At 40.5% G+C, this 14,575-nt stretch overlaps 1 protein-coding gene across 4 annotated transcripts in view; it reads left to right on the top strand.

Moving 5' to 3' along the window:
* tgfbr3 (transforming growth factor, beta receptor III) overlaps positions 1-14,575 on the top strand; it is a 126,984-nt gene that overhangs the window by 65,912 nt on the left and 46,497 nt on the right. For all 4 annotated transcript variants that reach the window (XM_078408204.1, XM_078408205.1, XM_078408203.1 and 1 more), the window contains exon 5: positions 14,309-14,492. In XM_078408204.1, the coding sequence (XP_078264330.1) occupies positions 14,309-14,492 (184 nt within the window). The remainder of the gene's footprint in view (positions 1-14,308; positions 14,493-14,575) is intronic.

Genomic DNA, 14,575 nt, shown 5'->3' with positions numbered 1-14,575 from the left:
TTATAGAATTGCCAGTGTTGAGTTTCCTGCGTCTTGTGGACCTGCTACCATCCAAGCAGGTGGACATCTTTAAGATGCTTTTTCCTGGATAGTGTTGAGTTTCTGGATCCATGTTGGAACTCCTCCCATCCAGGCGAATAGACATCTTTGAGACGCTTTGCAGATGGTGGAAAGGCTTTCCAGAGACCGGACATGACAAACCCACATCAGAATACCAAACCTGGCATCTGCTATAATAAGTAGCTGGTTGACTTTCCATTTGGAATGGTGGAGAAGTATGAGCAATAGTAATACAAATAGTAATATGTGTAATGGATGATTATACTTTTTGGAATGGTCAGTGCCTGGAACTTGCATGGTGTGAACATAACTTGCTGTTTTTCAGCCAGAGCCGTGTTGTTGTCCATGTCTTGCTGAGTTCAGCGTGGGCTTTTCATTAGCCACAGCTTTAAAATGTTCCCCTGGTCTTTTTAGTTTGCCAGAATCTTTTTTTTTTTCGCTATAAGACTGCATAATGTCGACCTTCATTAAAGCGTGTCTAAAACCATTAAACCACTGAGCACTGATTCTGCACACCAGACTTTTGGCTGCATGACAAAGCCTGCTAAAACACCAGTGTTGTTTGTTTTCTTCAGCAAAGCATTATCAAAGGTGAACCTTTCCAGTTGTATTTTAAAAAGATCAAAAATTTAATTCCACCATAAAATATCATACTATAGAAATAATTATTTTATAAGTTACCTGTATAAAGATTTAATGATTCTTTTTAAATCACAGTTTTATCTGAGAAGCACTACTTTGCTAAACTCATAAACCTGTGTTCCAGACTGGTTGGAAGGAGCTGGAACTATTTCAGCGTCGTCTTAGAATGAATAACAGATTTGTCTAACTCAGTCAAAATTTTTATTAAATGTATTATGTTTCAGATACGCAATCTAGTTATGTAAAATGCCCACACAAACAAATGTCTGCTTTGCACATGCTGTGTGTGAGCTAAGTTAATGATATTACTTAAAACAAATTAATCTTTATATGCCGTACTCTTTAAACTGCAAACTGTTGTGCATGGAGCACAGAAAATAATAAGATAAAATTAATATTCTTCCATGAGGAAGAAATTATTTTCCTTGCAAATGAAGAAAATAATGTTCTATTATAAAATAATAAAAATAGGTGGTGTGACAATTACTTAAATGAGTATTTACAGATTGTCCCCAATGCCTTGTTACGTGCACAGCAAGTTTTCAGCTGTAAAGGACGATGACACGCACATTTTGATTGAGAAGGGCATGACTGCAGTTTGTTAGGGCAGTCAAAATGTGTAGGAAGGAATTGCAGATAGACACAAAGTGCGGGAGTAACTTAACTGGTCAGGCAGCATCTCTGGAGAGAAAAAGGGTCGTTTCGGGTCGGAACCCTTCAGTACTGCGGTAACATAGAATGGTAGTTACAGGAGACTTTCTTCTGTGTTAAATTGCAGAGTTATCACTTTGGACATTGAGTAGGTTTTCAGTTGTAAACATATTCCTGTGAAGCAAAACAGCGCAGCTACGGAGGCAAACTGTATTTGTCGCATGAGCCATTGAAGCCAGGTAAACAGTAATGTGACCAGATATTGGATCGGGTAGCACCTGCGTTTTAGATGCAAAGCCCACAGATTTAGATTTTACCTTGATCATTCTGTGTCAAATCATGCCAGCCATGAAATTTGACACAACAGTTCCATAAGCAATTCACATTACCAATCCTGAATTCTAGAGTCAGATGACACCCAATGAAATTGAGTCACATAACAGAATATTTTACAGGAATGCATCACTTTCATAAATAGGGGAAATGCTGTACCGTTTGGCAGAATTAATAAGGAGAGTGATATCGATTAAACAGCACAGTTCTAAAATAAATGCAGGAGCAGAAGTGCCTCAGTGTATGATTGTATCACATCCCACTCTCCAGCTTTATATGTCATCCCTCTGCTTTTCTTATCTGACATCCTTTTGTTTCCCTTATCACCTCTGGCCTTTTTCACTTACTCCACCCATCTACCAATCACATCCCTTCGGCAGTATTCACCTCTCACTTGTGTAGGAAAGAACTGCAGATGCCGGTTTAAATCGAAGGTAAGTCTGAAGAAGGGTCTCGACCCGAAACATCACCTATTCCTTCTCTCCAGAGATGCTGCCTGTCCCGCTGAGTTGCTCCAGCATTTTGTGTCTACCTTCCACCGATCACTTGCCAGGCTTTGTCCTACCCTAATCTCTCCTTTCCATCTTCAGCCCCCTGCTCCATTAACCTAAAGAAAGGTGTCACCCATTTCCCTCCAAAGATACTGCCTGACCTGCTCAGTTACTCCAGCATATATATTTTTGGACAATTGGCTTATATTTATCTCTTTCTGTGTCGTAGAGATTCAATATCAGACTATAAGCTTATTTTATCTGCGAGTCCTTGGTACAATTTTGACACCATAATTTATATTACTAATTTTGTTTGCAGCTGTACTTCTCACTGAACAATGAATTGTTATCCTGCTCAGTCATCTTGTTATAATGTGGTTAAAACCAATGATCATGCCATATCTGTAATTTAAAATTGAGCATTGTTTACTGATGTATTATGCCAAAAATGTTAGCATTAGCAAAACAGTTCAAAAGGTTTATTCTGATGGCAGATATAATGGCAATCCAGTTGAGCAGAAAAGTAATCTCATTAATCTACACAAAGTAACAAATATCTGTTTTTTATATAATGCATCAGAAGGACCAAACATAAAAAGGATTCAGCATCTATGACAGTGCTGCCAAAAGATTACTTCATACATTAAATCAGAAATCTAGACATTGCAAAATCTAGCATTGTTGCCAAGAAATTGTTTTCTTCCAGAAAGATAAAGAATCATTAAAATAGTAACAGTAGGGGTATTGTTTAAGCTATGAAAAATAAATAAACTATTAAAGTCACATATCTGATTATTTTATGGCTTCATTATGCAGGCCTGGAGAGAGAAATATTTTCATGTCGAATTCAATGACTTACATTTGTGTATTATCTGTAATATATGAATTATCAATAAGCAACACTGCAGCAATGGCTAAGATAGATGTCATGTGACGGTCATACAGCATGCAAACAGGCCCTTTGGCCTAACTCATCCATGCCAACCAAGGTGCCGCAACTAGCCCCATTTACCTGTTTGGCACATTTCCCTCAACCGATCGTAATCGTGTACCTGTCCAAATAAATTTTAAATGTTACAGTACCTGCATCAACTAAACATAGCACAAAAAGTAAGGAAATTTGTGTTTGGTAGATTATTTCTTTATTGTAACAATGCTTCTTGGCAATAAATCTTATACCGTTGGAAAGCCTGTTTATTTCCCTTTTAAATGGTGCTACATTTGTAAGGAACATGCATTTGTGGGATGAGCAGCAGAGCTGAGTATATGGGTTGCGCCCATGAAAAATTTGCCAAATCTTCTTTGCCAATGCCAAACAGCTTATTCTGCTGTTGCTATTGACGCTTGTTTTGAGCTTCTGGTACCCCCAGGTGCTGACAATCAGGTGCCTGATTGGCACCTGATTGGCAGCATCTGTGAGCATGGGCCCTGCTACAGTGGTCAGTAGGTGTCTGCTCCAAGAATCGGCATGCCACGTTTGACTGATCTGGATAGGGCCCGTGCAATAGGGCAACTTCAAGCTGGTGTTCTGCAAAACCAAGTTGCGGCATTATTTGGAGTGAGCCCTAGTACCATCTCCAAAGTGAAGGCCAAGTTCCATATAACGGGGGATGTCAGAGACAGGTCGCGAAGTGGGCGTCCCAAGAAGACGACACCCGAAGAAGACCGTTTCCTCACCCTGTCAGCATTTAGGAACCGTAGGCTGTCTTCTACAGATTTGCAGTCAAGGTTTGCAGGACGATATGGCCGATGGCTCTCTGCCCAGACAATTCGGAACAGACTGCACGCAGTCGATCTCCGGTCTCATAGGGCTGCCAGGAGGCCTGCCATGACTGCCCTTCACCGTCAGGCCCGTTTGCGCTGGTGTCGACAACACGTGCACTGGAACCTGAACATGTGGAGGAACGTTATGTTCAGCGATGAGTCCAGATTCTGCCTACAGCAGTTGGATCATAGGGTCAAAGTGTGGAGAAGACGCGGAGAACGCTATGCTGATTGCTGCACCGATAGAGTAACATCTTTTGGTGGAGGCAGTGTGATGGTGTGGGGCGGCATCTCCCTCACTGGAAAAACAAGGCTTGTCATCATTGGAGGCAATCTCAATGCAGAGAGATATCGAGATGAGATTCTGCAACCAGTGGCAATCCCATATCTCCACGGTCTGGGACCGAACTCTATCCTCCAAGATGACAATGCTCGCCCCCACAGAGCAGGGTTTCTCAGAGACTACCTCCAGAATTTGGGAGTGGAGAGGATGGAATGGCCTGCCAGCAGTCCTGACCTCAACCCCATTGAACACTTGTGGGATCAGCTTGGGCGTGCTGTTCGTGCCAGAGTGACCAACACAACCACGTCGGTTGACTTGCGACAAATGCTGGTTGAAGAATGGGATGCCATCCCACAACAGTGTGTGACCAGGCTGGTGACCAGCATGAGGAGGTGCCAGGCTGTTGTGGCTGTGTATGGTTCTTCCACACACTACTGAGGCTCCTGTTTATTAAATGAATAAATTGTTAAATTGCCAATATGTCTTGTTTCTTCAGACTTCAATCATCCAATCCACCAAACAACACCGAACAAGAGTCAATGGCAGAATAAGCTGTTTGGCATTGGCAGAGAAGATTTGGCAGATTTTTCATGGGCGCAACCCACATACTCAGCTCTGCTGCTCATCCCACAAATGCATGTTCCTTACAAATGTGACACCATTTAAAAGGGAAATAAACAGGCTTTCCAACGGTATAAGATTTATTGCCAAGAAGCATTGTTACAACAAAGAAATAATCTACCAAACACAAATTTCCTTACTTTTTGTGCTATGTTTAGTTATTTTGGCAGCTCCTTCTATATACCCACAACATCCAGTACAAAAAAAGTTGCCCTTCAGGTTCCTATTAAATTTTTCCTCTCTTAGCTAAACCTATGCCCTCTAGTTATTTATTCCCCTATTCTAGGCAAAAGATTATGTGCATTTGTTCTATCTGTTGCCATCATGATGGTGTGCAGCTCTATCTAGCACTATGCAGCACTAACTAGTCTATCCAAACTCTCCGTGTAGCTCCGGCCCTCGAGTCCTGGTGACATCCTCGTAAATTTTCTCTTCGCTCTTTCCAGCTTAATCCCCTCTCATCCTTCTAAAGTTCCAGTGTCTTGCCTTTCTTTACAGTTCAGCCATCCCAGGAATTAACCTTGTGAACCTACACTGCACTCCCTCAATAGCAAGAATGTCTTTCCTCAAATTTGGAGACCAAAACTGTACACAATACTCCAGGTGTGGTCTCACGAGGGCCCTTTACAACTGCAGAAGGACCTCTTTGCTCCTATATTCAACTCCTCGTGTTATGAAGGCCAACATGCCATTAGCTTTCTTCACTGCCTGCTGTACCTACATGCTTACTTTCAGTGACTGATGTACAAAGTCACCCAGATCTCGTTGTACTTCCCCTTTTCCTAACTTGACACCATTCAGATTATAATCTGCCTTCCTGTTCTTGCCACCAAAGTGGATAACTTCACATTTATCCATATTAAACTGCATCTGCCCACTCACCCAATCTGTCCAAGTCACCCTGCACCCTCATAGCATCCTCCTCACAGTTCACACTGCCACCCAGCTTTGTGTCTTCTGCAAATTTGCTAATGTTACTTTTAATCCCTTCATCTAAATCATTAACGTATATTGTAAATAGCTACGGTCCCAGCACCGAGCCTTGCGGTACCCCACCAGTCATTGCCTGCCATTCTGAAAGGCACCTGTTAATCCCTACTCTTTGTTTCCTGTCTGCCATCCAATTTTCTATCCATGTCAGTACCCTACCCCCTATACTATGTGTTCTAATTTTGACCACTAATCTCCTATGTGGGATCATATCAAAGGCTTTCTGAAAGTCCAGGTACACTACATCCACTGGCTCTCCCATTTTCCTAGTTACATCAAAATATTCCAGAAGATTAGTCAAGCATGATTTCCCCTTCGTAAATCCATGCTGACCAATCCTATTACTGCTATCTAAATATGCTGCTATTTCATCTTTTATAATTGACTCCAGCATCTTCCCCACCACCGATGTCAGGCTAACTGGTCTATAATTCCCTGTTTTCTCTCCCTCCTTTCTTAAAAAGTGGGATAACATTAGCTACCCTCCAATCCACAGGAACTGATCCTGAATCTATAGAACATTGGAAAATGATCACCAATGCATCCACGATTTCTAGAGCCACCTCCTTAAGTACCCTGGGATGCAAACCATCAGGCCCTTGGGATTTAGCAGCCTTCAGACCCATCACTGACACTTCCAATTTTCCCTTCTCCCTCTCAAATTGTAGATTCAAACTTATCATGTTATGGTCACTACCTCCTAATGGCTCCTTTACCTTGAGTTCCCTTATCAAACACAACATTAAATCCAGAATTGCCTTCTCCCTGGTAGGCTCCAGTACAAGCTGCTCTAAGAATCCACCTCGGAGGCACTCCACAAAGTCCCTTTCTTGGGGTCCGGTACCAACCTGATTTTCCCAGTCTACCTGCATATTCCCAGACTGATGAAGGCCCAAGTACAGAATTCCCTGACTGATGAAAGCCCGAGTACTGAAAGTCTACTTGACCACTCTATCAACCTGCTACAAAACTTTCAGGGAACTATGTACTCGTATTCCTCGATCCCTTCAGTCTACAACACTCCCCAGGGCCTTATCCTTCATTGTAGATCCTGGCCTAGTTTAACTTGAGTTTTAGCAAGCCTCCTTGCTGCCACTCTGGCAAAATGATGCCTTAATGTCAAGGGTAGTCACACTCATCTCACCTTTCTAATTCAGCCCTTTGGTCTATGTATGGAGTCGATAGCACTTTTGTCCAGGCAAAACCAAAACTGGCATCAAGAAGAGTGGGCATGAATGTCAATCAAGAGAAAAACTCTGTTGCTAGAATCATATCTCATGCAAAGGAAGATGGTTATGGTTTTTGGAGGCCGATCATCTTGGCCCCAAGACATAATTGATGGACGGTCTGCAGCCCATCTCCTTCACTGTTTCATCGTTGATCATCCTTTCATCATTATGTCAGATGTGCTTGTAAGCAAATTGGGGTGTATTACAATCAAAATCTTCTTTATGATGTTTTTTTCTGAGTTGAAGCTGAAACTAATTGTCCTAGATTTATCATGTTTTCACAAGTTTGAAGTTTACACTTGCAGGCAGTGTAGTGCTGTTAATTACAGGAAATTTGTATTTACATTGAAACCCTGTAATTATACTGCACCATATTTCCATTGTGTGTCATTATGGAAAAATGTGGTGCTGTAATTCAAAATTAGTTATCACGCTGTGATTAAAATTGTTTTGTTTTTCCACATTGATGCATAAACCTCCATTTTCAGGGGCAGCAAGGATTGTGAATTACCGTCTCATCCTCCAAGGCAATTAGTTCCCTGTTTTCTGGAAAAACACGTGCACCAGTTCTGCTGAATTTCTAATTTACATTTATAATCTCCAAGCAGGCCAATTAAACATTCCGGATATTTAAACAAATGACCATCCAGTTTCTAAAAAACAAATTACAATATTGATATTATCAAATCAAAATTATCAATATTGAATGGCATGAGGATACAAATAGGATGCTTTAGCAATCAAATGTGCATGATACGATTAGTACTTCCCTAAAATAATAATTTAATCTTTCCAATTTAAATGCTAAAGTAATGTTTTAATCCTGAAACATGGAATTTGGCCTTCATTCTTGTGCTTATGATTCTCAAATGAACAATCTATTTTCAAATTTATCTCTTGGTTATGAACAAAAAATTATTTCAGAACTTAGAGCATCAAAGCACAGAATGGCTCCTTAGGCCCATAATATTTATGCCAAACATGATGCCAAGTGGTGCAAATTTAGTAAAATATTGTGCTGAGAACTATATTATGCACTTCACATCTTCCTCTTTATATTTGAGTTTGACTTAATTGTTTTAAACAGTGTTATCTGTTTGCATAGCATCCAAACCAAAAGCTTTTCACTCTACCTCGGTACATATGACGATAATAAACTTAAACCTAAATCTCAACCTAAAGACATTTGTTAACTTCTTGTGAATATTTAACAATAATTCAGAATTTATGCACCATTTGTGAAATAACTATAGGCCACAATATTTAATATAAAAAACAAAATTGCTGGAAATATTCAGCAAATCAGTGTTTTTAGCATTCACCAGAAATGGATCCTAATGCAGCCCTTCTGTTGTCTATCTAGCCATCTCCACTGACTCTGCAACTTCAGAGTTGCTAAAATTCAAACTTTCCTCAGTTCTCACCTCAGGCCATTGGCCTGAAAAGCTGTCTATTTAAAATTTCAAGTTGCATTTAGTGTTGACTTTTAAGGTGGATCTTAGATTATCTATTTGAACACCTCAGAAGTTATGAAAGGCAGATCTAAAAAGATGTTAAGATGTTGCAATTATACCTAAATCCCAGACTAATCAATACCCTCAACCAGCAACATTGAAAAGTATTTTTGAATTATCTGATTTGTTATTTGTGAGTTATTGCAACAAATTACTGGTCTTCAAAAGTAACATTGATTGTACGGGTTTCTTCATACGCCCCCAAGGTTGTAAAATCAGGTAAACTAGCAAATGAATGTTGTTTACCTTTCTTTAATTGCAAGCTGGCTGCAGAAAAGTAGCGACTTTAAATATGGTAAAGAAAGACAAAATGCTGAAGTAACTCGGCGGGTCAGGCAGCATCTGGAGATCATGGATAGATGACGATTCGGGTCGGGACCCTTCTTCAGACTGAATGTGAAAGGGGGTGAGAAAGAAAGCTGGAAAAGAGATGGGGTTGTTATGGCATAATTTTTCATAGTAACCCAAATGTAGATCATTATGCGAGGATCAATGATAAAAAGTGTTCTGCATAAGTTGGAGAGGCATGTAAATAGAGAAACCAAAGACCTTTAAGTTCAATTTTTTTATTTTAAATAATTTTGAAGCAAAAACTAGATTGTGGCTTGAATTTAGAAAGAATTGACATCAATTATTTGCATAATTTAAGAGCCGTAAAGAAGATTTTGTTATTTTAGATGGCTTAGTTCCAGTTATGGATAATCAACCTTATGTTCACATTTATCAAGTGTTTTATGTACAGTCATTCGTTTTATGTTTAAAATAATATCATGAAATTGCCATGTTTGAGAAAAAAAGAATAGTTAAAATGAATTGCAGTGTTTTGAACCTTTTGTTAAGCATAGTGTGGTTCTGGTGGTATCTCAGCCAGGACAGAGACCTACATCATATTTCATATTTATTTATTTCATATTTCAGATACAGCGCGGAAACAGGCCTTTTCGGCCCACCAAGTCCGCGCCGCCCAGCGATCCCTGCACATTAACACTATCCTACACACACTAGGGACAATTTTTTTTTCATGGAAACAGACCTTTCAGCCTAGAGTCTGAAGACAACAGCATTACCTATCCATGTTCTCAAGGGATGCTGTTTGACCTGCTGAGTTACTCTAGCACTTTGTGCCCGTCTTTGTAAGCTGGCATCTGCAGTTTCCTGTTTCTACCTTCAGCTCACCTGACTGTGTCTAACTATCAACCACCCATTTACACAATCGTACAATAAGTTCATACGCTCTTATCAACAACCCACTTCGTCCCCCCCTCACCCGATTCTAAAGGGCCTGTCCCACTTAGGTGATTTTAGGGGCGACTGCCGGCGACTAAGCTTTCGCCGAATGTTCACCAGGATGTCGCGGGCACGATCGTGATCGTGAGGAGTCTTCAATGAATCATAGCGGATCTCGGCGCGTCGCGGAAAACATTTCCAGATAGAAATTTCTCGGCGACAGCTGGCTTGTCGCCAGGTATCGTAGCTTATTGCTGTCGCATGCTGTCCCCAGGTTTGCTAGGTTGTCGCAGTTGCATTTAGAAGCACGTAATATTAAATTAAGAAAAGGCATTTGAAGATACCAGAAGATAGTTTTGTTTAACCAATTTATTTACCGTCAGGACATTTGACAGGTAGATTGGAGGCGACAGTTTGAAGGTCAGGTAAGCGTGGGAATTTCACGATGTTTCCGAAGACGGTGTAATCTCTTAGCCAGGCGCTAGTTTCACAAAAAAAGTAACTTGTATCGACCTGACTCGGCATTGTCATGGTCATTGTCGTAGGGTAAAAGAAAATTTCGGCGATCTGCTAAGACTTTGACAGTCGCCGGCAGTTGCCTTAAAAATCGCGTAACTGGGACAGGCCCTTAACACTCACCTTGAGGCAAGTTATGGTGGACAATTAAAGCACCAACTGGTGCGTTTTGGTGATATGGGAGGAAACTGAAGCACAGAGACGAAACACACACTGTCGCAGGGAGAACATGCAAACTCCGCAAAGACAGCACCTGAGGCCATGACAGAAAAAAAGTTTCATTTTGCTGGCTTGGTCAAATGAAAAGGAAGTCCTTCAATAAATGTGCAGGTTGTCTTCCATTGTAATCCATGTTGGATGGTAAATTTCACAATTTCACATTTCTGATCTCAAAAGCAAAATAGTACACATACTGGAAATTGAAATAAATGCAAGAATTGCTGGAAAAGTCAGCAGTTCTGGGAGCTTCTCACCATTCCCACCCAAACTCTCAGCTCTTTATGCTTGATCTTCTTGAACTGTTGCAATGTCGCTCAATGTAAGCTTGAGGGACAACGTCTCATCTTTCCACTGGGCGCAGTATAGTCTTCCATACTCAGCATGTAGTTCAGCAATTTCAGATCAGTTTCAGGATTTAACTTTCATGTTTTAAGCATTATTTATTCTGCGTATTTGCACTTCCACAAAACAAACCTTTAATTATTCACAAATTCCTTTACCATTCTCATTCACTCTGTGCCACCATCCCTGCCTTCCATCCTCTCGCATACTTACCCATGTGCACTCCTGTCTCGTCCCCGTTTTCTCTGCATCTGGAAATTTGTTTTATATCATAACTTTTTCCAGTTCAGATGACAACTTTAAATGCAAATTTGTCCTCTCCACAGATGCTGCCTGACCTGTTGAGTATTTGCAGCAATTTATGTTCTTATTACAGTAGTTGTAATCCATGTTTATCCTAAACAGGATCTTCTTGTGGAATTTTGTCATTGTGTGTGGTGTTGCACAAAGGTGGAAAAGTGATGCTACATTAGCAAATAAAAGTGTAGAATACAAAGTGCTGGAGTAACTCTGGGTCAGGCAGCATCTCTGGAGGCTATGGACAGGGGAGGCTATGGACAGGGGATGTTTCAGGTCAGGAACCTTCTTCAAACTGTAGTCTGCAACTGTTGACCCGAAACATCGCCTGTACATTTTCTCCAGAGATGCTGCCTGACCCGCTGAGATACTCCAGAACTTTGTGTTCTATGCAACGTTCCTGCATCTACAGTTCCTTGTGGTCGCAAATGTAAGTGGTTTTTAATGCCCACCAACATCCTTTTGGTGTTTAAAGTAAACAACAGTTCCGTTATCGTGTGCAGCTGGAACAGAGGTAAGCATAAAATGGAACATTAATGTTGTAACAAATACATTTCTGGAATTACTGGTTGCCGGGAAGTTGAGACCGTTGCATTCACACTAAAGAAAGTTGTACAATATGTACGGCATCAAATACAAAAGGGGTGGTGCAATGTAGCAGAAAGAGTTAAACCCCTCCTTTGGATTTTGTTTTTCATCTATCTGGCTTCACCAAACTTAAATTGGATAGGTATATGGATAGGAGGGGATTAGAGGGTTATGGTCTGAGTGCACGTAGATGAGACTAGGTCAGGGAGAATGGTCGGCGTGGACTGGTAGGGCCGGACAGGCCTGTTTCCATGCTGTAGTTGTTATATGTTATATGTTATATATGTTAAGTTTGGATGCTCCCTAACAGGCGATGAGTCTGCAATATATGGTGTTGCAGCACAGTCAAATGAATGCCTTTTACTTGATTGTTTTGTTTTAAGTGATGTCCTATTTTAGCTGTGTTTTTAGTTTAGAAAGATAGGAGATTGCAGATGTTGGAATTTGGAACAAAAACAGCCTGCTGGAAGAACTCTGGGTAAAGCAGCATCTGTGGAAGCAAAGAGGTATTGAAGTTATGGATCGAGACTCCGCATCAGGACTAACTTCAGGGGTCTCAATCAGAAGTGTCTCAACAGATGCTGCTTTACCCACTGAGTTACCCCAGCGGCTTGCATTTTGGTCCTGCTTAGATTTTTGTTGGAGGCAATACAGTGGCACAGCTGGTTGAGCTGTTGTCTTGCTGCGTCAGAGACCCAGGTTTAATCCTGATCTTGGGTGCTATCTGTGTGAAGTTTGCGTTTCCTTCGGGTGCTCCGGTTTCCTTCCACATCCTAAAGACTTGGAGGTTAATTGGCCTCTAAAATTGTCCTTGGTATGTAGAAAGTGGATGAGAAAGAGGAATAACATCGAAATAATGTGAACTGATGATTGATGCCTAGTGAGGACTTGGTGAGTCGAATTTCCTGTATCCTTGCAGTATGAAGTAAGGCAAGTTCCCAACCTGAAACTTTGTCTGTTTGTACCCTCCACAGATGCTGTCTGACCCTCTGAGGTCCTCCAGCACTTTGTGTTTTGCTCAGTTCAGTGTGTTCAGGTACAGGTCAGTCATGGTCTGCCTGGGTGATGAAACGCATTTGGGAGTCTGAATTAAGTGGCCTCTGAATTGCCTGTGTCACAAGTTCACACAAAAGCAGGTGGTTGTCTGTTACTTCATCTCTCCCCATACTCCAGTGCTACATCTCTTGCATCTCGCATCTGTAACTGATTCCCAATACTGTTCCTTTGTGCATTCTGACTTATTTCACTCCACTCTACATGTCTGTTTAGTCCCAAGAGCTTTTTTTAAGCCACACAGTCTCCCTATTTTTGCATGAAGCTTTTGGTCACTGTGACTTAATGTTCTGCATTCCTGGACACTCCCAAATACTAAAGGCACTAAATAAATACATATTGTTGTTGTTGATCCCAAGACTGCCCTTAATTATGGCTTTTTTACTTTGTGTTAAACTAAACCATGCATTTATTACTTTGTTTTATTGCACTAACAAAAAAAAATTCCGAGGGATTATTTCTAAAGGTCGAACTGCTGGCTGTCTTTATAACTTTTTGGCTCTAATCAGTGGAACGTCAGACTCCAGTCCATCTGCATTAAATTTGTGCTGTGGGATGTAGGTATCAGGAAACTAGAAGGGAATATGTACAGTACCCTGAAAGTAGCCTACTTATGACACTGGAGGTGGGAAAGAATATATTGCATTATGGTTGGAGCATTGGTGGTTAAAATAAAGTAATAAGTATATGAAATAAATCCTATTGGAGGTTATTCTCCTCCTACATTGTAGCATGTTTTTGTGCAGTATAATCTATTCCACATAAACTGTCTAGACCAGAAAGTAGACGCATCAAAATGCAGATTACTGTGGCACATATTATTTATCACTCATGCGTAAATTGAACTGGACCGGTTGTGGGCCTGCATTGCCAAGTTTTAATCGATGTTATGTTCAACATCAGTAAACATTGTAGTATTATCATTCATTGCTGCAGAACTATTGCCTAGTTTCTTTACACATTTCAAAGACTATGTTTCAACAAATTCAGCTTTTCGAGTTTTAGAGGCAATAGCCATGGCTTCTTAGTAGATCGAATTTGAGTCTGGATTTTATAGGCCACTGTTTATTGCACATGCACTCACTCGGAGTCCCTCTGGGTCCGTGCATTTGAATTTACAGCAATCTTCGTGCGCTGCCATCTAAATCTCCAACATTAATTAAAATCAAGAGGATTACTGATACAATAACATACTGATACAAGTTAGGTTTGAATGTCAGGAAGAATAATTGGCACTATTTAAGATTTATTGGATGTAAATTTGTTCACTTTAACCTAGAATTGTACAATTCTTACACATTTTTCTCTGCCTTAGCACCATCAATTTGGACTCATTTTTTCAGAGGCACTTCCTCTGTTCCGGCATAAAACATGAACTAATGAGCCCCGACAATATAAAATGTCGCCCTGGAGTGACAAATATTAAGCAATATTTATTTACGAAAAGGAATGGTTTTAACAAAATGCTTTTATTCTTCCTAATTTTAGGTGTCTAAGAATTCTACAGTTCAGTTTCCAACAGCAAACTTCACCTCATCAAAATCATTGGAAGAGCATTCACTGCCTCAAGGTAGTAAACATTTACTGCAGTGGACCCAGAGAAAATACGGGTTCGTAACATCTTTTACTGAACTGAATAAGGTGAACAATATTTACATCAAAGTGGGTGAAGGTGAGTCCATCTTACATCGTGATTGCCGTAAGTTGTCTCTTACCTGTAATGATCAGTGTGAATTGTTCATTATTGGCAGTGAT

Source organism: Rhinoraja longicauda, chromosome 11 (assembly GCF_053455715.1).
Source record: "Rhinoraja longicauda isolate Sanriku21f chromosome 11, sRhiLon1.1, whole genome shotgun sequence".
Classification (NCBI taxonomy): domain Eukaryota; kingdom Metazoa; phylum Chordata; class Chondrichthyes; order Rajiformes; family Arhynchobatidae; genus Rhinoraja; species Rhinoraja longicauda.
The sequence above is the reverse complement of the archived record's forward strand: the minus strand, read 5'-3'. Positions and strand labels throughout refer to the sequence as shown.